The following is a 21,961-nucleotide window of genomic DNA, read 5'->3' as shown; positions in this document are numbered from 1 at the left end:
TAACAGTAACTGTGTTTTTTTCCCTAGGGAAGGCTAGCAGTTGGCTCATCCTCTTTTTGAGTCTGTGAATAATGCAAAATCTTCTGTAACACAGGGTACAGAAGAGATTTCAAAGCTCAGTTGGTTAGAGTTTAGTGCTGATAACGCCAAGGTTGCAGGTTGAATCCCCATATGGGACAGCTGCATATTCCTGTGTTGCTGGGGGTTGGACCAGATGATCCTCAGGGTCCTTTACAATGCTACAGTTCTGTGATTCTAAGACAGATATAGAATGGCTAGCCCTTGTGTTAGCACCATATATGAATAATATAGCATACTTGTAGGAATTGCAATGTCACACCCACACCACATAGTTATAACACAGTACTCCCCCATGAAGAATCCTGAAAAATTCCCGTCACCCTTAACAAACTACAGCGCCCAGCATTATTTGGAGGAAGCTATGTGTTTTAAATGTGCTTTAACTGTATACTGTCAATGTGACCAAAATGTTTCATTGTATCCTGGCCCAATGCCAGGACTGCTTTTCTACTGGTCAGTCAGGCACCCTATAGGTCAGTGGCAGTCCTCCATTTTGGGGGCCCGGAAGCTTGAACTATCATGGGGGCCCCTTCACAACTAGCAACAAGGTCTGGATAACCACTGTCATCTTCTTTAAGGGGGTTGTTCTATGACAGATCAGCATAATATTTTTTTTTTTAAAAAAAATAAGTACTACACCTCAGATTTTGCTTCAAATTGCTGTACCGTGACACTCTACCTTTACAATATTTGTGCTTTTGGCTTTCAAACTTTGGGATTGTTGAGATATATACAACAAAAAATTAATCCATTTGAGCTGTGTGGCTCAAATTGGGTCTATCAGACCTAATTGTTTTAAGCAATGTGGACTAAAGTCGCTTCTGGGACCCTCTGGGATTAGGAGCCCTGAAGCTTAAGCTTCATTTGTTTCATAGTAGATCCACCCCTGGGTCAGGTTTGCTCTCTCCCAGGGATAATATAAGCTTTAAGGAGCTCAGTCAGGCCAATTCACTGACCCTCAACAAGGCCGCTGAGCATACTTAGTCTTCACTGAATAGTTCTTTGGGTATAGGCTGCCATTTTATACTCACATTGGAGTAAGCCCCATTAAACTCAGCGAGTGTACACATGTATAGGAGTTACATACAGATATTTTTACTTTCAATTATTTTTAGGACTGGGCCAGAATTGCTCCCAGTTTTGCAGGGCCACCTTGTGAACTGAAGAGGTGTTCTCTTCAGCATTCCTAGGAACCCTGAGAATAGGCCTTGTGGGGAGGAGACTGGCTGGACATTTTAGAAAGTGCTGTCCAATTCTGCATTAACAACATTAATTCCATATATATGGAATTTGTAATACGTCCTGCCCTATTTGAGATCTTGCTGGGTTTCCCCACCCCAAAAGTGCCCTCCACAAAGCCTTCAAAAGATTCAGCGCAGAACCATATATTTTCCAGTGTAATCCATAATTAACCCCACATTATTTTATGAAGTGTTTCTTCTAGTATATGTGCCATTTTCCTAATCAGATAAGTTATATATTTCTCTTGCAGGTTATTACAATTGGCAAGCATGTAAATGGATACCACTACATCATTGCAAATTTGGTAAGTTAATTTAATACTAATAACCACAACTTAGCTTTCAGATATTAAAGTGGGGTTTGTTTGTTTGTCTGTCTGTCTGTCTGTCTGTCTGTCTGTCTGTCTGGTTTTTGGGGTAATTTTATATGCTATAGTTCACTGACAGACTAGATTGCTGTCTGGAAAACATCTTATAGAGCTAGCTGTTCAATAATTTGAAGTAGAGGAGGTATCCATATCAGAATTGCGTGAAATGACATCCCCCTATCTAACAAGCCAGTTTTCCCACTCTGCCTTGCCCATTCCTCTTACTCACCCACCTCTTCTCATATTCCTCTTATAGCCCATTTACTGTAGCCCATTATTTTACATGGGTTTATTCCACATGGATATCAGGGATCAGGAATATGCCTGCTGGTCCTATTTCTGACATGATGCACGATCCTGCGCTTTCCTATGACATTTGTGCATTGAGTGGTCATGTCAGAGAAGGTACCATGAGCCCGAGACCTTCTTGTTCTTCTTTAAGGATTACTGATAAATCATAAAGGGATCAATAAGGTTACTGTTACTTCTGACAGTCAAAAAATATGATGCAAAGGGCCTTCTGAACATGCATAGACTACAGGTGCTTCCTTATCACAGCAGTTCTTCCTCACAAAAATCTACTCCTAAAGACCAATGCATTCCCTGAATGACACAGTCTCTATTTCCCTGAGCTCTTAAAGGTAAATGACAAGGCAGACAGCCAGTGTAACTCTTGGAAGTCTGCAGTAATTTTTGTTGAAAAGAGTAATTTTTGTTGAAAACCCTTACTTGAGGAAAAGTTTTATGAGTCAAATGTGTATGTGAACCTTTTAGTGTTAATGTTTTTCTTACTAAAATATGACAGAAAAGTTGAATAACTGGCCAATTGACCAATGTGTTCAATGCCTAGGGATTTACTGATGGAGACTTATCAAAAATACAGTTTGGAGGAGCCAACGTATCAGGTTTTCAGATAGTGGACTATGATGACCCCCTGGTGTCAAAATTTATACAGCGCTGGTCAACATTGGAAGAAAAAGAATATCCAGGAGCACATACTAGTACAATCAAGGTACACTTTTGCTAATACACTTGGTCTAGGGTATACTGTGGGAAAGAAGTGTTTGTTGTCGTAGTTGTCACACTAATAATGAATTCTAGAAGAACAGCTTTGTGAATCTTTTCTAGAAAAAACTGATAAACCTGTGGAATAATTTTGATGAGGCATTAGCTCTCACAGACTACTGCCCACTTCATCAGTTGCATGAACAACTATCCCATGTGGCAGAGTCAAAGGACAGCAGTGGTTGTGTCACATTTCTGTGAAAAATAAACTACTGTGCCCAGAATTCATATGAAATAAAAGCAATAACTCCTTCATAACAGAAGTCACTGATGAAAATAGTCTTCTTTGCTAATGTCCTAAAGCAGGTCCATTACTGTGATGGTTCTAGGGGTTGCTCGTGCGTAAACCGGTGCCACACCTGGCTGGGTTGCCTGAGTGAACCTTTTCTGTCTGGACAGCCACTCGCCCGTGGCTGTCTCAATCGCTGTCTCCTCTTCCCGGGACGCTCTCTGGAATCCCTCTGGAGCCCTCTCTCTCCCTCTGGCTCCGATGGCAGTTCCCTGACAATTACTTTCTGTGATGCAAAAGACACCCGCAGTCTTGACTGAATCAGAATTCGATAGAATTTACTTTTATATACATGTCTCAGACTGAGAAGGCGTAATGGCCCAAGGGAAGGTACGTCATATCTGTGCCTTAAAATAGAAGAACCTCAACACTGTGAGAAAGATTTAGTGATTAAAGGGGAAGGAAAAAGAGAAAGATGGTATGAGCTGTGGTGGTTAGATATTAGTTGCTTCTCGCCTGGTGCTGCTTTTAAATTTTCATATTCCACACGTGTTCGATAGAATATTCATTTATTGAATTCCATTGCCAGTGTGCTGCATGGTTTGTGCTGGTAGCTTAAAGGCAGGTACGTAGCTGTTGCATTTCCCAGTTGCCTTTCCCCTCCTGCTACTAGTAAGCTGTAGTGACACCAGTTGTGGAAGGCTATTACTGTAGCTCTGTCCCACCTGGCAAGTCCTACCTTCCCATCCCTCCACACTTACTTGGCAGCCTCTGCTGTACGGAAGAGCTTCCATAAGAGGAGGGGCCTTGGAAGAGCTGTAGATTCTGAAAGCTGTTGGTGACAAGAGGATGAAAGTTTTGGCATTCTGTATGGCTCTTTTTCTTCCCCACTCAGCCCCACTGACATAATTAGGCATTGTCTTTCCAGAAGCAGTTTCCATAACCTTTTTTTCCCCCACCTCCCACCTTTGGCAGAACATTCAAAATTACTGAATCAAAATGGTTCTGGGAAGTAGGTTCATTTTCCTACAAAAATAGAAAAATATTTCCAATGTGCATACTTAATTCAGTTTATGTAAACTGGGGCAACTTCAACACAGAACTTGGATGAAAAGGAGTGCAGAGCATATTTATGAAATGCTAGCAACTGAGACTGCTTATTTATTTATGACATTTCTATGCTGCTCCAAAGCACAGAGATCTCTGGGCAGCTTACAACAAATAAATTAATTTAAAAAGCTATTGCAATACAAAATTAAAAATAAAACTCTAACATCACAAATGGCATAAATACAGTTTTAAAAAACCCAAACCCAAAACACATCATACCCCAAAGTTGAAAAAAATATTTTAAACCTGAGGTGCCCAGACTGCAGGAGTTGTTTTAAAAGCTTTGGTGGCCACAAAGGTATTCACCTGAAGCTGAAAAGACCACAAAGATCAAATCAGACAAGAAGTCTTAGGAAATCTGTTCCATAACCAGGCTGACCAGGTGGTTATCTGCCTGACCTCGAACAGCAAGGCTACTCAGAGCACGACTTGCTCCACCTTGATATCCCAAGTCACTAAAGCTCTGTAAACACTATACCTGTCAAGAATATTTCATCACTAAAAGAATTCTGGGCACTGCAGTTTATTCCTCACAGAGTTACAGTTACCAGCAACCCATAACACACTACAGTTCCCAGAATTCTTTGAGGGGAGAAATGTGCTTTGAATATGCTTTAAAAATATAGTGTGTACAGAGAAGCAGAAATATGACAGCCTCACCCCAGTACCAAAGTACAGCTCCAGAAATATTTTGCAATTCAGACTCGTCGTTTGATAGCAATCACTACTTGTCCTCAAGTTGCCTCCAGTTCCCCTTCAGTACATTTCCACAAGGAAACACACAAGGCCACTTTCTGTTGTGAGCATGATAAGCAATAGAATATGACTGACATAAATCAGTATGTCATATTACAACACAAGGATGTGAGATATAGTACTAAATGGAAAGAAACATTTCCAACCCAATTCACACCCCAAAAAAATGCATTTTAAAGGGGGTATTATTTATTTATTTAGAACAGTCTTCAGAGTTTGTTTCTAACATTATATTTTTCAGGATTCAAACCACCCCCCTTTGATTTCTTAAAACGTTGGTGGAAAAAGGAATGAAAGTCCTGCAGATGTGTTATAGTAATTTATTTCCGTTGTTGTAGATAAAAGAGAGAGAGAGAGAGAGAGAGAGAGAAGGGTCCATTGATTTTCAGTCTGCCATCTCACAGGTCCCAGTTTGCACAATCTTCTGCTGTGCCTATGCAGAGAGTGGCCTGCACAGAATGAACCAATGATGGTGCAGGTCACCATATGATGGCACATCGCTTTACTACTACAGCATAGTTTGGGCTCCCTTAGATTACTAAAGCCCCAAAAGTCTGAAAGACCAAGTTCTTCCCTACATACCCTCTCAGCAGAGGTTGCCCTCTTGGTAATTCTACCACCCTCAGAGTGTGTGGGGCTGGGGGAGTGAGCCAGGAAATGGCGTTTTCTGTGGTAGCCCCTACGTTGTTGTTGTTATTTATTAAATGTATTGGTTGCTATTCTTTGCAAGGTACCGGTAACTCAAAGCAAGTTGCAATATATAAACAGACTCATTTTTTAAAACTGGCATAAAAGAAAACAAAAATCTTAAAGACAAAGCAATTTTTAAAAGGCAGGATTTAAAAACTCCACCCACACAAGGAGGCCACAGATAATTATAGATTAATTATAGAATTGTATAAGTTGTAGAATTCCCTCTTGCACAGAGGTGGGTCTGCCACCTTCGTTGTACAGTGATCTACGACATCCTTCTGAGTCAACCACAGATTTTCTGTCTCTGAATATAAGAGATAAGGCTGCACAAGTAAAGCACTTTTTTCCCTGGATAATGTGACTGAAAAGCCAGTTGACAGAATGTCATCTCCTTTGAAATAAGGCGAGCTGTTAAAATTGAGAACTTCAGCTCTCTGCTTGTCAATAGATTTCTGTTTCAGTGGAGGCATTTTTAACACAGCCTAACAGTAATCATGGTGGGAACCAGATGTTCCAAGCAGTTTACATTAATTTAAAAGCAATTTTGTTATAGTGCATGGTTGCTTCGGGTTGCTGTTGGTTGTGGTTTTGTTTTTTTTTGTTTTTTTTTTGCTCTACTGCAGTCTTAAGGTTACCTGAAGGCAGCATTTATTTAAGGTAGGATGTAAGGTAGCATTTATTTTGTCAGCATGTGTGATTTAGAACCCTCTTCAATCAAAAGAATATGTCAGAGGCAGAAAGGGAAGCAGGGATGGTTCAGCTTCCTCTGAGACAAGCAAAGTAAATTTTAAAGAATTGCCTGTAAAATGCTTTAAGGAAAAGTTAAGAGAGGGGAGGATGATTGTGACATCATATCCTTTCTCTTCTTTCCTTCCATTGATGCTTTTTACCAGTATTGCTACTTCTTGCCTCTTAGCAATGCAGACGAGGCTCATTCACACTTTTAATGAGGCCACTACTTCTGACTCTTTTCTCCAGAATTTCTCAGACTAGTTTTATGCCTCCCCTTCCCAGTTATTGCCATTTTCTTCCACTGGACATGCCATGTAAACTAGCAGTATGATAATATTATGCTTATTGATGGAAGTGGCATCAGATCCGTTCGGCCCTCCCTTGCCCCATCTTTGACTTTTACATCTGTGGAAAGGTTGTACTGCCCTCCATTTTACAATCATGACCAAATGTTACTTAGGTACGACATCAACGTCAGTGTAATGGTTTTTCGGATGCCACTTCTCAGGGTACAGCAACACACCTGCAGTGTCCTGATGCATTTGAAAACTTTCTTCCAAATATTTAATTTGCTATCTGTGTGAGTTTTGGAATGAAAGAAGTGGGATTTGAGCTCGGACCTGGCCAGCCTGGAAAGATGGAAAGGGAGAGGGTGTTTGAAAATGAGGAATGGATTGGTTCTGCAATGAGGAAGGGCAAATAAAGCTTGGAAGCTGCATATTTCAGGGAATCAAATTCTTGGAAAGATGGGGGGGGGATTGTCTTGCTTCTCATCTTTGCTCCCAGTGGGTGTCTGGCAACATTTTGTATGACATTAACCTCCTTAATTAATTATTTTCTCTTCTGGAACAATTTGAACTCAACCTCCCCACTGCTGTTTGTTTTGTTTTGGGTTGTGAAACTGACTGTATGAATAGAGCAGGGCAAGGCGGGCAGGGAGGATTTCGCCTGATCAGGCGTAGGACTTACACAGCCTGATCAGACACATGTTCCCTAAGTGGTAAAGCTGCCTTGGCCCATCCCACAGTCTTATTTCTCTTCCCTCTTTGGTGCTTGCAGCAGAGCCTGGAAATGAATGCAGTAGCAAATACCCTCCCTTCCACGCCTGTCCAGGACTGGGCAGACATTGGCACCTGTGGGAGGGGGGAGCCAGTCAATCTCTTCCATATCCTCCCCTGGGCTGTGTTACATTCCCCCTGTGTCCACCCCACACACCCCTGAAGTATGCTGAGATTGCTCTACCCCTCCTTGCCCCAAGCAGGGGCTGTAATTTCCAATGCCTTTCATTTATATGCTCCTTCTTAGATGCATGCCCATACTTAGCTTGAAGCAAATGCTAGTGCAAATCCGTTTTGAGCATGTGGTCCTCCAGGCCTCTCTATGTGGCCCTTGGGACTTTCTACAGACCACACCAATCCTTCTCCTTGATTGCTTTTGCCTGGCTGGAATGGATCTGTGAACTGTGAACACATCTCTTGCTTCCCTGGATGGAGGGGGTGTGTGGTTTGTGTGGTTTGTGTGTGTATAGAAACTTTGGGCTTTTGCATAGCTGGAATGTAACCAGCCAGAATGTAGTTCAATGTTAAGAGTCCTATCCATTCTATAATGTTCTGCCATTGAGCTATGATGTGCACAAAACGATTTGGGAGAAGTGGGTTATGTGTTTAAAGTGTGACCTTTCTCCTTCTTCTTTTCAAAAACACAATTTAAAGCCACAAGCTTTGACAGCAGCTTAGGAGGTGTGGTGGCATCACCACACCTACGACCACTTCTGCTGCTGCATCACAGAGCACCTGGGGGAAGGACATGAGCTGCAACTACTTGGCAAGAAGGCTAGAAACAGCTCAATTTTATTAAAAGACACAGGTGAACCAGTATGTTGAACCTTAGTTCAAGGGACTGGGCAAGAGCATCTTCTACTTTTGAAGCTCTGCTAATATCCTATTTCCATGCAGATGCATTTAGGGTTTTGAGAAAATTGGATAAAACACTACGAGATCTACTTGGGCAATTAGGAAATGATAGGAAAGAGCAACCGCAAGATAAATCTAGAGCCTTGTGCTACACTTTTTAATACTGACACTTTGTTCTTGAATCATTAATCAGTGTGTACAGGGATGAAAATATTACATCCATATACTTAACTTTGTATAAAGGTCACAGGCCTAGAAAATAAACCACCCTACTGTTTTGTAATTAATACTAGCTAGGAGTACGCGTCATAAACCATTTTATATTTGCCTCAAGACTGCAGTTATTTCAGGGCGCATATAAGTGATTACAGTAGCAGCAGGAGAAATTGCCTATCTCAGCGGTGTGCTCTAGCATAATTTAGTTACTGACTAGTCTCCGAGCAAGCAACGCTAAATCATTCCAGCAAAAGATTAAATTTGGAAAATTTTGGTCTATACTGTACTCCATACATGATCAATAAATACGTGATCAAGAGAGAAGGGCAGATGGCAGCCATAAATGTTTCTGAGCACACAGACACCCCCATTGCATTATAGTGCCAGCTTTGCTTTTCTGGACAGAAAAGGAAGTTGTTCAAAGTAGATAGTTCACCCCTCTGTGGGGGTGTCTAAGTTAGATACTCAAGTGGGGAATTTTTTTCACCATGAGAGCAACTCCTGAAATATATCATCTCATCCATAGGAGTCTTCTCACCCACGTCCTTTCTGTTTAAGGTGAAAGGATAAACAGATGTTCATCATTCATGCTACTGCTGGATTCCAATACTAGCAGAAGATGATGCAGTGACAGGAGCCTGGTAGGCTGAAAATGACAAGGAACAAGATTATACAAGGAAAAGGCATTTGCTGGCATGATGCCTGAACCAGGAGCTTAAGATCAAGTGCCATAATAAAACCTTGCCATAGCTTTTAGGGGGTTTTTGTGCAAACTGATGAAGCAAATGCCCTGTACATGTTCCCAGTAGTATTTACTGTTGGCTGTTTGTATTACAACTAGATTTTTTTACAGTTAATCTTCAAACTGCACTAAAGGTTGGCATCTCGTTATTGGCCCTGAAACACAAACTCCTCTCCAAGTATTAGATGCAGACCTTACAAAACTCTTGAAAATTCTCTCCTGGGAGCCTTTAAGTAGGAAAACTGAACTTGTATATTCTGATATAATAAAAACTATAGAAAGGCCAGTTTCACTAAATCATTGTCTTATTAGGCACGCTGTAAGTATGGCAAAACATTTCTGTTAATACAAGAAAAAAATATCCAAATAATGGCAGACTCTTTAAATCTTTATGAGGTGCAGAAAATTGAAGTATCTGAGTGAACAAGATTTTCATGCTTCCCGCTGTTGAACAACCGCTGCAAGATTCTAAAGCATTATTTTCAAATCCTAACTTTCTACAGATTATGGTTAGGAACACTGGGCTTTACATTATGCTGAGTCTATCCTCTTAGCTCAGTGGTTCTCAAACTTGGGTCCCCAGATTTTTTGGGCCTACAACTCCCATGATCCCTAGCTTACAGGACCAATGGTCAGGGATGATGGGAGTTGTAGGCCAAAAACATCTGGGGACCCAAGGTTGAGAAAGGCTGTAGACTTAGCTCAGCATCAGGGGTTGCCAATGTGGCGCTCTCCAGATGTGGACTCCATCTCCCATCATCCCTGATGCTGGCTGAGGCTGATGAGAGTTCACCATGCCTAGGACTGGGCTGCCAAGTCCTCTCCTTTGATACCAAAGCTGAAGGGTGGATAAAGCTTGTTGCAGGCATGTTGCACAGTGCCTAGCTACTGTTGACTCTAGGACCCAGGGACTTTCCAGTGTGATTTTCTCAGGGAGCTGCTGGCAGCTGCTGCTCCCCTTGTCATTTCTCATGGGGTTAGATTACCTAGGATTGTATGCTGAACTGTCAACCTCATCAGCACTAGGAGAACTCTCAACCTTAAGGGCTGGCAATGAAAGATAGGGTATGGGAGCTGTTCTGCTTTGCTGTAGGGACCAACTTTTGCTCATCCCCACACATTTGCAAAGCACCAATGAGCAAGGCGAGCTTGATGATCATTCTGCTTTTCCCCAGCCTGCTCACCTCTGCCCAGGCTCAACACCACATATCCATGTATCTTCATATCTCCCTCTCCCCCATCTATCACCCAAGACAGTCTCAGCTACAGGATCCACAGAGTCCAAGATGGGCTGGATGTCTTGTGGTCAGGTCCTTCTTGCATCTGATTGGCCGCTGTGAAAGCAGAATGCTGGACTGGATGAGCCATTGGCATGATGCAGCAGGCTCTTCTTATGTTCTTAGGGTTACCTCAGATCTGATTATACCACCCCATTGTGTACAACCGCTGTAATTTTGGCTACATGAGTGATGCTACTTGGAGAACTGAATCATAATTAGCATAAAGGATGGGCTTACCAATGAGGTGACCTCCAGATGTTGATGGGCTATCTCAACAGCATGACCAATGACAGCATCTGGATGGCTGCAGGTTCTTCAGCCTCAGCAGCTCCCCAATGTTGGGTAATGATAAGAAATATGCACTGAACTAAATCAGCTATATGCATTGTGGAAAAATATAATCTCAAAGGGTGTGGAAATGATCTTTACTTTCCTCCCTTCTCTTTTAATAGATGCAATCAGTTACAAATAAGTACTGAAGGCTAGTTTCCTTAACTTGTGCTTAATGAATTATATTTGTTCCTTTTCAGTACACATCAGCTCTGACCTATGATGCTGTCAAAGTGATGACTGAAGCTTTCCGTAACTTGCGTAAACAAAGGATTGAGATTACCAGAAGAGGAAATGCTGGAGACTGTCTTGCAAACCCAGCAGTGCCTTGGTCACATGGTGTAGAAATAGAAAGGGCACTGAAGCAGGTATTGTGGAATTCCTGTGTATTAAATGATCTCTGAATGTCTTCAACATTAAAAATAAAAATAAAGGAAGACCAGTCAACCTGTGTATTTAACACTTCTGTGGGGACTTCTCAGCAATGCAGAAAATGACTATTATCTGTAGAACGGTCCTCAGCACAAATGAAAATTCAGTTGATATGAAATGTATTTTGTGGACAAATCAGTTTAACTTTACCATCCTTTCATCCTTATTTCAAATAGGTTCAGGTGGAAGGGCTATCAGGAAACATAAAGTTTGATCAGAATGGAAAGAGAATTAACTATACAATAAATGTCATGGAACTCAAAAGTACCGGTCCCCGGAAGGTAATTTTGGTTCTGCCTGCTTTTTGTTCTTTCCTGCTAAGTGGTATTTAAAAAAAGAGGTATCTTAATGCTGAACATATGGATATAATGCAATTAAATGCCTATCTGTAGAGATATAAAAAGTTTTTTAAAAAAAATGTAACAAAGCTAATGATTTAAGGTAAGTAGAGTCTTTCAGTATAGTTTATCTTATTTTACTTTACATCTTTCGTGTTTACACTTAAAAGTAAGAGGGAGTACTTGTGGTAAAATTTAGCTTTTAAAAAGATAATGAGCTCTCTGAAAGGGGTAGAATTTTCTAATTTTTTTTATCCTGAAATGTAACCAGGGTCTGGTTTGCATACCTCAAGAAGTCATTTAGTAAACAATAGAAAATTATTGTTTACTGCAAGTGAGCAGCATGCTGGTTCACATGTCTCAGTCATACGCCCTTTCTTCTTTTCCTACTCTTCCTTGTCCAAAGCCAAGAGGACACAAACTGGAGTGTTAAATGTGAACCTTTTTTGTGGTTTCCTTCTCCCCAAAGAGACCTCAATAAGAAGCCAGCTTATTTTGTTTCTTTAGCAGTAGGGGACACCGTGGATGCTAGTTCACATGTAAACACAAAGCCAGCCTTGTGATTTGTTTCATCCCAGCTGGGGATAAGTAAGAGTGGAAAAGGAACAAAGCAGGCATGACTGAGCTGTACCTACCAGCATGCTGCATATTCATGTTAAATCATAGTGCATTTTAAACTATGACTTACCTTTAAACTATGGATCAATGTGGGAATGAGGAATTCCTTGTATGTTCAAGGGACTTCTGAATAAATAATAAAAACAGCTATTATTAGTTCTTGATTACAGCTTTAGGCAGGAATTGGATATGTGAATGCAATTTATCAAAAATCATGCTTATAAACAAAAATATGCATTTGTTTGCCCTGAATACAACCTGCAACTTTTTTTCAGATTGGATACTGGAGTGAAGTGGACAGAATGGTTGTGAATCCAATTGAATGTCCATCTTGCAATGAATCCTCGGGATTAGAGAATAAGACTATTATTGTCACAACTATTTTGGTAATTAAACACGTTTTTTGTGAAATGGATAGTCTAAATTGCAACCTTATCATTCATTCTTGGTCTATATTGGAATAAGTCATGCCTAGCTGACTTTATTCCTGTGTATTTGTGAAAGGTTGAGGAACAAGAGGAAAGTGTTGGGTGCCATTTGCCTGTTGCTGCAGAATTCTTTGGAGGATTTTGAAACATGCCTTTGCATTTATTTATTTATTTATTTGTTTATTTGTTTGTTTGTTTGTTTGTTTGTTTAAATAGCAGGATTTGTGGTGGATAAGCTTTTTTTAAAAAAAATGAAATTAAAATTTCAAGGGAACCAATTTCAAGGAAGCATTATTCTGTTGTAGCAGGACTCTGTGCTTTGATTTTGTGCTAAAATTGTTACACGATAGAGGTTGTTAAGCCACAAATGCAAAGCTCTTTATTTCAAGTCACTTTCAATCCACTAAGCAAAAGAATGTGACATTCTCCCTTCTCACTTTAAAATAGCAAAATCATATATAGTCATGTAGTAGAAATGCCAATGTTGTTTACTTAGTAAGCTAATCATTCTTCAGAGTTGTTCAGTTGTTCATTCAAGGCTTAACTGTTCTGGATTATATATTAAAGGTACCAACAATTTGTCAACTTTTGATGGTGGTAAGATTTTTTTTAAAAAAACAGCTATATTTATTGTAAGTTTTATATGATCAGTTGTGGGTCTGGTGGTAACAGAGGTGTGAAATACCATGGAATAAGCAGGAATGATCCAATGCAGTGCTCTTTTTTAGAAGGCTAACTAAATAAAAAGTTTTAAAACTCTTTCTTTACTTGTCAACATACAGTTAATTATTAATGCTGATGAGAATTATGAATGCACCTTTGAAAACGCCTCTCTACCTGTAAGGCTTGCTGCAACTGTGAATAAATTGTTATTGTGATAAACAATCCTGAATGTTTCAGGGGGGAAATACAGGTTTTTTAAAAATTGTTTTATTCAATGTACTTCCAACCCTGTACACAAAGAATAGATGACTAACATGGCATCTTTTTTGATTAGCTAAAGCCAAGTTTCTCTGTACAGGAATCTCCCTATGTTATGAAGAAAAAAAATTTTGAATTGCTTGACGGAAATGATGCCTATGAGGGCTACTGTGTGGACTTAGCTGCAGAAATTGCCAAACACTGTGGGTTCAAGTACAAACTCACAATTGTTGGGGATCGCAAGTATGGGGCCAGGGATGCAGAAACAAAAATCTGGAATGGAATGGTTGGAGAACTTGTTTATGGGGTAAGAGACATTTTTAACCATTGCAAGTAGCTAGGACTAACGGAGATCAGGTTAGCGCATGTTGGTATCACAGCTGTTTGCGTGGATCCAAGTGAGACTTAAATGGGTGTTTGAAAAGAGGTCAATATCTCTGCATTTCATCACATTTTGCTCCAAATCAAAACTTCTGTGCACTCAAATGTCCTAAAAATTCAGGGGCTGTGGCCTGACAATGTTGTTTGGTGTGTGATTATAAAGAGGTATCATTTGCATGATAAAAGTGAAGCCACGTGGTACCGTGTATGTCAGGAAGTAGACTATTGTAGGCAGATTGCTTAGTAGTTTATTCCTCAGTAGGATGCTAGAATTGAAATTAGTATTACCCGTGTCCCTGCTGTTGCATTCTTCATCTGCGATGCACAAAAGCAATAAAGCCATTCCCTTGTTAAATATTGAATAAGTTATTATTTTGTTTTGCTTCCATTACAGAAAGCCGATATTGCAATTGCTCCATTAACTATAACGTTGGTGAGAGAAGAAGTGATTGACTTCTCAAAGCCCTTTATGAGCCTTGGTATATCTATAATGATCAAGAAGCCTCAGAAGTCCAAGCCAGGAGTGTTTTCTTTTCTTGATCCCTTAGCGTATGAGATCTGGATGTGCATAGTTTTTGCCTACATTGGGGTCAGTGTTGTTTTATTCCTGGTCAGCAGATTTAGCCCATACGAGTGGCACACTGAGGAGTTTGAAGATGGAAGACCATCGCAAAGTAACGAATCAACTAATGAATTTGGGATATTTAATAGTCTCTGGTTTTCCTTGGGTGCCTTTATGCAGCAAGGATGCGATATTTCGCCAAGGTTGGTTACACACCCATTTCAGCTTTGTGCATTTTGGGTCTCACTCCGGAAGTTCATGGTGCATATAGATTCAATCTCAAGAAATGCCAGCTGTTGACATGTTTTTCAAAATCATCCACAGCCCTTTAGATGGAAACAACTTCTCCCGATGCAGGCCAGGGCTGTTCAATTGGTTTCCTCCGAGCATCGGTCCTGCCTTGCCCTAGTGGACTTATATGCACCATGCAGAGGCCATAAAATGCACGAGGTCCCCCTCATTCCATGCCTTCTTGGAGGGGTACCGTGTTTTTGCTGCATATTCCCATTCACAGCCAATGGTGCATTGATTTCACAGGTGCTGTAATGGGAAAAAGGGTAACACACAATTAATGAGCTGTGGAAGGAGTGCTTTCCCCTCCACAAGCCATTTTGCACGGCATCCTGCCTATTGCTTAAACTCCCCGTCTCCTTTCAGGAAAATCACTGGAATAGAAAATAGAAAGGTATTCTGATAACTCAATAGTCATGTGAACCAGGTACAACAAACTTGGCAAGAGTGGGTGGTTAGGTTATTCTGGAGAGAGAGAAAATCCGGGGTGATTTGTTTTGTTTTGTTTTCATTTTTAGAAAGTTAGATTCTAAACTTGGTATTTGGTTTTAAGCCACGAGTAACTACAGCTCAAATTATAATTTATTATGCCCATGCTTTTTTTACATGTTTCTTTTGTAGTGTTATCAGCTATTCCATTACCCTTCTGCAGCTGTGGCCTAAGCTCAACAGCTCTGTTGGGCACCTGCTGATGTATCATGTTGAGTATGTGAACTGTATCAAAGCTGAAAGTCATTTAGCACTTGGCCCAGAGGGTGGCAAGTTTGGGCATTGGCTAGGGTTCGACAGAGAACCCAACCATCATAGCAGTGCTACCATTTTCACTTTTTTATAGTGTATTTCAAAAAAGATCAGAAATAAAATTCTTAGTTGCATATCCCCATCACATCTTCCAGGTTAGCACCCTGCTTGATCACAGACTTCTAAATTCTGGGGCCAGTACTGAATTCATTCAAGGAAATGGGAGTAAGAATGCATTGTTTAGCAAGCAACTTACTGGTGTCTGATATTTAGGACATCTTAGTAAATCTGTGGTAGAGGAATCTGGCTTTCTCCCTTTCAATATCCATATTTGGAAGTGAATTTTAGAGAATGCTATAAATAACCCAACGTTTAACACAGGGTTTGCTTATTTAGAAAACTAGACCAGGAGTTAAACCAGTATCTGTTAATAGATACTCTAAATCCTAACTGAAAAGCAAATTAAAATTTCATAAATATTAATGCCTGACAAAGTAGAAACTGAAAGGTTTGGGAAGATCATGAAATGAGAGATCAGCTGCAAAACAATTTGCAGTATATGCCACCTTGAAGCTAAATATGCAGGTTAGAGCATAAGGCTAATTAATATGATGATGAGGCACAAAACAGATCTGGCCAAGTAAAAAATGTAAAACTTTGCATTTATATAGCATGTTGTCTTACTGTAATGCACACAGCAACCATGTAAGGCCAGCCAATATTTGTTATACTCAAATTACAGATGGGGAGAGAGGCTGAAAGAGAGAGAGCCTTGCCTAAAGCCAACAAGTGAGTTCATGGCATAAATTTTTAAAGGGGATTTTTTAAATGATTCAGAACGCAGTCTCTTAGCAATTATGTTACAGTAGCTCTCTATATTCAAATTTATGACTGACCTAGACAAGACAGAACATTGCCTTCAGGGGAGAGGCGTGCTAGCATCCATTTCTGGTTGTAAAAACAAGCATATTACGAGTTTGCTGACTCCATTGTGCTTGAGTGGCAATAAAATGAACTTTATAATTTTAAGTAGTCCCAAAGGGTGTCAGTCAAAGAATTAAGAACTATGCATATAAAAATATTTCCTTTTTTATTTTCTGAAGAGTGATATAAGTACACCAGGAAAGGAAAAGGTTGCTATGCTCACTTGAATGCTGCTGAAAAGCTCTCTCTCTCATGTCAGTGCTCCAAGCTGAAGCAGTAACATCTAAAAGCTTATTAGGATGTGCCTGTGGAGCCACAGTGAATTCAGTGTGCCCCTGACTTGGCATGCTAATGTTTGTGCTGGCAATGCACAAGATGCTAGCCTGAGGATTCAGCACACATTATGGCAGATATGAATGGCAAAGATCTTCTGCTTAGAGTGTTGCTTGTAAGAAAGAGCTTCCAACTGGCAGCCACATGGGATTGCAAGAAATTTGGCCACATTCCCGATTTTTGCCAAATCATTTCCATGGGAGCCTCCTTGTAGGGCTTTCCCCTCTGCAGGATACATGCATGCATAAATCATTTTATTTGTATGTTGCCTTTCCATAGTTAACAGGGGTCAGCAAACTTTTTCAGCAGGGGGCTGGTCCACTGTCCCTCAGACCTTGTGGGGGACCGGACTATATTTTGAAAACAAAAATGAACGAATTCCTATGCCCCACAAATAATCCAGAGGTGCATTTTAAATAAAAGCACACATTCTACTCATGTGAAAACACACTGGTTCTCAGACCATCCGCAGGCCGGATTTAGAAGGCAGTTGGGCTGGATCCGCCCCCCGGGCCTTAGTTTGCCTACCCATAGTTAAAACCATGCTCAAGGCAGCTTACAACATGAAAAAAATGCATAATTACAAACGTAACAAAAGTAGTCATAAACAGTAAGTGAAACATCAAAAAGTACACAGCCAAATTGAACAATTTCCTCACAAATCATAACAAAAAATTAATAACAGCAACATCTCCTCCTGCTCACCTCCCCCCCCCAAAAAAAACCCTAAACAAATCTCCTGGCCCCAGAACGGAACATTAATAAATCAGAAAATGCAAGACTTCCAAAGAAAGGTTTACACATTTTTAAAGTGATGTCACAATAGGCTATATTGCTAGCAGCTCTTCCAAAACACTTAGAAATGTGAATCAAGGGTTGTTCTGATGCTTATATATTGTCTTGTATTTCTGTAAGGACTTAGATTATTATTTTGATTGTCAGTTGTTCATGTACATTTTATTTTTGAGCAATTCACATAAATATGAATTCAGTGCATGGCAGTAATTGTTTGAAAAGCTAAACTTAAATGTGAATGGTGTGGTTCCAAAATTAGGCTTCCCAGTCCATCAATTCTCTTGCTTCTTGTGGTATATGTTTGATTGTTCAATTGCTTCTGCCCTCCATGCTAGGATTTTCTAAAGGAGTGCAATGGAGAGCTTATGGGACTTTGTACCAAGGACATTCCTTCTTATTTTATTCAGTCAAAATATAGGTTATACCACTGAATCCATTACAGCTGAAACTGTTGATTTTTACATAGTAGACATGATCTGGTGGAAATGGGAAAACTTAGACCCAAAAGCCTATAATTGATCTTGCCTGACTTTCTTGTATATGTGCTTGAGCTGTCACAAAAGATTCGCCTGAGTTATCACGAAAACCTTACTTTTTAAAATATGGCTATAATGTTATCTAAGCAGCTTTCTTTTCCAGGGTCCTCTGACCAGTGAAGGACTGATGACCTAGTACTTTGCTTCCGTACATTATCTCAAGACGGAGTCCTGAATTTAGTGACACCACTTGAGCTGAGTAAAATTATCCTAGCAAAACTATAGTATGTTTTTAATTTCCCATTTCAGTAGCATGTATTGAAACTGAGAGGAGAGAAAAAACACACTTAAGGTAGCAAGGAAAAACCAACATTTCCCTGCGTTACACAATGCAGCATATACATAAACCTGGTGACTTGTATTCCTTTCAGGACATTCATTTCATTTTACAAATCCATTTCATACTTGTTATTAGATCCCTGTCTGGGCGCATTGTTGGAGGTGTGTGGTGGTTCTTTACCCTGATCATAATCTCATCCTACACGGCTAACCTAGCTGCCTTCCTGACGGTAGAGAGGATGGTATCTCCCATTGAGAGTGCTGAGGATTTGTCTAAACAATCAGAAATTGCTTATGGGACATTAGATTCCGGCTCAACAAAAGAATTCTTTAGGGTAAGAGTCTTCTTTTGGTTTGAAATATTAAAGGTTCCCCCCCCCTCCTTCTCTGCGCTTTTCTGAAATTAAGTAATAAATAAGATTCATTCTTGGTGTTGTGATTTAATAATTCAATGCATGTTCTAAATGAGTGCCAACTAGTAATTCAGGTGCCAAATGTAACTCCCTGCAGAGCTGAAATAAAGACAACAGCTCACTTGCATTTATTATAAGCCATGACTTCCTTAAATATAGCGGCTTAGTCATGCTGGCCACATGACCCAGAAGCTGTATGCCTGCTCCCTCGGCCAATAAAGCGAGATGAGTGCCGCAACCCTAGAGTCGTCCGCGACTGGACCTAATGGTCAGGGGTCCCTTTACCTTTACCTAACAGGTGTGGAAAGTATGAAGGAGAAATTGTACATCTCCATCATGTTATGTAGTTTTCAACAACAATGGCAGCAGAAGGAAATGTGTATGTAGGTTTCAGATCTGTAACATTTGCATTTTGTTTATAATCTGTTGTTGTTTGAAAGTAATAAATAAATGCAATAGCTAAAGTCTAGCTTTAAAATATCTCAGAAATATCTAATGTATGCATACATACATACAGTGGTACCTCGGGTTAAGTACTTAATTCGTTCCAGAGATCTGTTCTTAACCTGAAACTGTTCTTAACCTGAAGCACCACTTTAGCTAATGGGGCCTCCCACTGCTGCCGCGCTGCTGGAGCACAATTTCTGTTCTCATCCTGAAGCAAAGTTCTTAACCTGAGGTACTATTTCTGGGTTAGCAGAGTCTGCAACCTGAAGCGTATGTAACCTGAAGCGTATGTAACCCGAGGTACCACTGTACTCTTACTTTACACAGTTTGCAACATTGATGCATGGTTTGTTTGTTTTTAATCACACTGATGGGTATTAGGAGACTTTGGGGCCATCATCCAGTTCAGACTTCAAACCTACTTCACGGCTGAAGTTCTACTGCATGTGATCGCAACTCAAATTTTAGTACAGTTTTGAGTTATTTCTGTAAATGACATGCTAATAATAGAATCTCATTTTGAGAATAATAGATCGTAGTAAGACAAAATGGGAACGTTATCTGATGGCCAACTAGATATGTAGATTGCTAATTAATTTGACAAATCCTTCATAATTGAAATTCTTAATTGAGTGTCTCTAGGAAAGAGCACTCTTTAATGAAAACAGCATAATGAATATAAATGGAGCACACTGCTAAAACAGATTGATTTATGGTCCTTGCAGCCCCAAAGCTAGAAAGCTGTAATAGAAGTGGGATGGGATATACCCTTGGTTACTGTCCGGAAGCTTTGTCTGGTGTGAATGTGGGGAACCACAGAGGAAATTACTGGCAACGTATTACTTCGTTGTTTGATGCTTCACAATCTATCCAATTGTCAGTTCAATTATTTCAATTCATAAACTGCCTATTCTCCTATGCTTTACTGTAAATTCTAATACATAGGGAAGCTCCTTCTAGAAGCCATAGTTTGCAGGGAAATTCCAATGATCAGTTGTGTAAGATTTTGCCATGGGCATGTTACTAATTACTGATGCAGTGATGGCCACCAACTTGGTTGAAGTTAAAAGGGTTTAGGCAAATTCATAGAGGACAATGCTATAAAGTTTTATGGTTCCCCTTTTCCCGAAACATACTCCTGCAAAATGATGGGGGAAGCCGGTAATGAAGTACTTTAACAGCAGCAGAGGTGGGCAAGGAAGTTTAATAGGCTCATTTTAAAGACCTATGCACTCATACAATGTCCATCACTACCAGACAAGGTCCATTGTCTTTCCAAGTCAGTGCCAAGAGGCATTGGAAAATATAACTTCGAGTCTTCCTGGAATTAAGAATAGTCTCTGTGCACATCAAGCACAAGACTCTGTTGCTATAGGGCTTGCTTCCGCTGCTGGCGATCCCCATTTTCCCATTGCAATAGTAAGTTTTAAGAAAGCTGGGCAGAGCTGGCTGTCAGAGAGGAGGACTAGGAGCAGGCAAGACCAACCTTTCCAAGACAGTTGGACTTTGTTTATATTGAGAGAAGGGTTTTGAAGTTTTTTTCTGAACCTGTTCCCACACCACACATTCCATTCATTTAAGCATGTCTGGCATTCAGTTACTTGCAGATGTCTGCTCAGAAGTATGTCATAGTTAGTTCCATGGAGTTTACTCCCAGGTAATATAGGAATGTAGCCTTAATGATCCAAATTGGCCTAGACCAATTTGCATTCCAATCTGGCCCATGTGAAGAGGAGGAAGAGAACACTTAACTCTCTGCATCTATTCAGTGAGGGCCCCCCCCCCCCACTTACGATGTCCCCACATGGCTATCTGTTTGAATGTAGCTTTTGCATGATAAATGCAACTCATTTCTTGCAACTTGTCTCCTCAATGTGCTAAACCTCCATGTAATTTTGGTATATGTGCCATGGCTTTTAGGTGTACTGTATAGGCCATGGTATACTCAATAGGGAAGAGGTTTTCTCTGATCTGATTAAGCCGTACTATTCTACTCCATGAAACAATGAAGAGTCTTATAGCACCTTAAAGATACCTTGAAGCCATCTGACATCTGCCAGGGACATATGTTTCAGTTTAGTCAATTGGAATCATCTGCCAAGGACAAATGTTGCATTTTAGCCCTTTAAAATAAGCATTCACAAAGCCTTAGGGGAATATTAAACTCTAGTGTAACATCCTAGGATAAACCCAACTGAAGAATTGCCAGCACAATTTATCCTTAAGTAGAATTCAAAACAACTTTGGGACATTCGGGGGGAAATCTGAGAAAATTTGATAACTATGCAAGATTTCCCTCCCCAAAATAATTGTCCGTGACATTACATGCATGTGTTCACGTACTGTAGACATAAAGTCGGTAGTTCACGCAATATATGGATTGCTCATTAGTGGTTCAAAGGGGTGATATAATTAAATTTGTTAGATGTTTCCTTTTCTGAAAATGTTATGAGATGTATATGGACTAACACAGCTGGCTGAAATGTGATTCACAGAAACATTTTATAATGATCACCAAGCTTCATCTTCATATTCTGATACCTTTAAATTCATTACATTCCCATCCCGAAGCTGGATACCTGTTGACTGCTACTTAACTGCTATTCTGACTTCTGCAAATATATTGCATGGACATCAGTTTATTATGTGAATAGTTACCAGCTTGCTCTCTTTCTGCAGAGATCAAAAATACAAGTATTTGATAAAATGTGGACATACATGAAAAGCGCAGAGCCGTCTGTGTTTGTGGGGACTACAGCAGAAGGT

General features: G+C 40.1%; 1 protein-coding gene across 6 annotated transcripts in view; it reads left to right on the top strand.

Moving 5' to 3' along the window:
* The window catches only part of GRIA2 (glutamate ionotropic receptor AMPA type subunit 2), a 74,571-nt gene that overhangs the window by 45,930 nt on the left and 6,680 nt on the right, over positions 1 to 21,961 (top strand). For all 6 annotated transcript variants that reach the window (XR_014159878.1, XM_081875271.1, XM_081875270.1 and 3 more), the window contains exons 5-13: positions 1,574 to 1,627; positions 2,541 to 2,702; positions 10,957 to 11,124; positions 11,365 to 11,469; positions 12,420 to 12,530; positions 13,594 to 13,800; positions 14,269 to 14,639; positions 18,472 to 18,670; positions 21,875 to 21,961. The exon at positions 21,875 to 21,961 is cut by the window's right edge and continues 161 nt beyond it. Coding sequence is in view for 5 of the 6 variants with exons in the window: in XM_081875271.1 (XP_081731397.1) it covers positions 1,574 to 1,627; positions 2,541 to 2,702; positions 10,957 to 11,124; positions 11,365 to 11,469; positions 12,420 to 12,530; positions 13,594 to 13,800; positions 14,269 to 14,639; positions 18,472 to 18,670; positions 21,875 to 21,961 (1,464 nt within the window). In the remaining variant the exon portion in view is untranslated. The remainder of the gene's footprint in view (positions 1 to 1,573; positions 1,628 to 2,540; positions 2,703 to 10,956; positions 11,125 to 11,364; positions 11,470 to 12,419; positions 12,531 to 13,593; positions 13,801 to 14,268; positions 14,640 to 18,471; positions 18,671 to 21,874) is intronic.

The sequence above is a fragment of the Podarcis erhardii genome (assembly GCF_964252035.2).
Source record: "Podarcis erhardii genome assembly, chromosome: 9".
NCBI lineage: Eukaryota > Metazoa > Chordata > Lepidosauria > Squamata > Lacertidae > Podarcis > Podarcis erhardii.
Note: the sequence above shows the minus strand (reverse complement) of the source record. Positions and strands in the feature narration are given on the sequence as shown.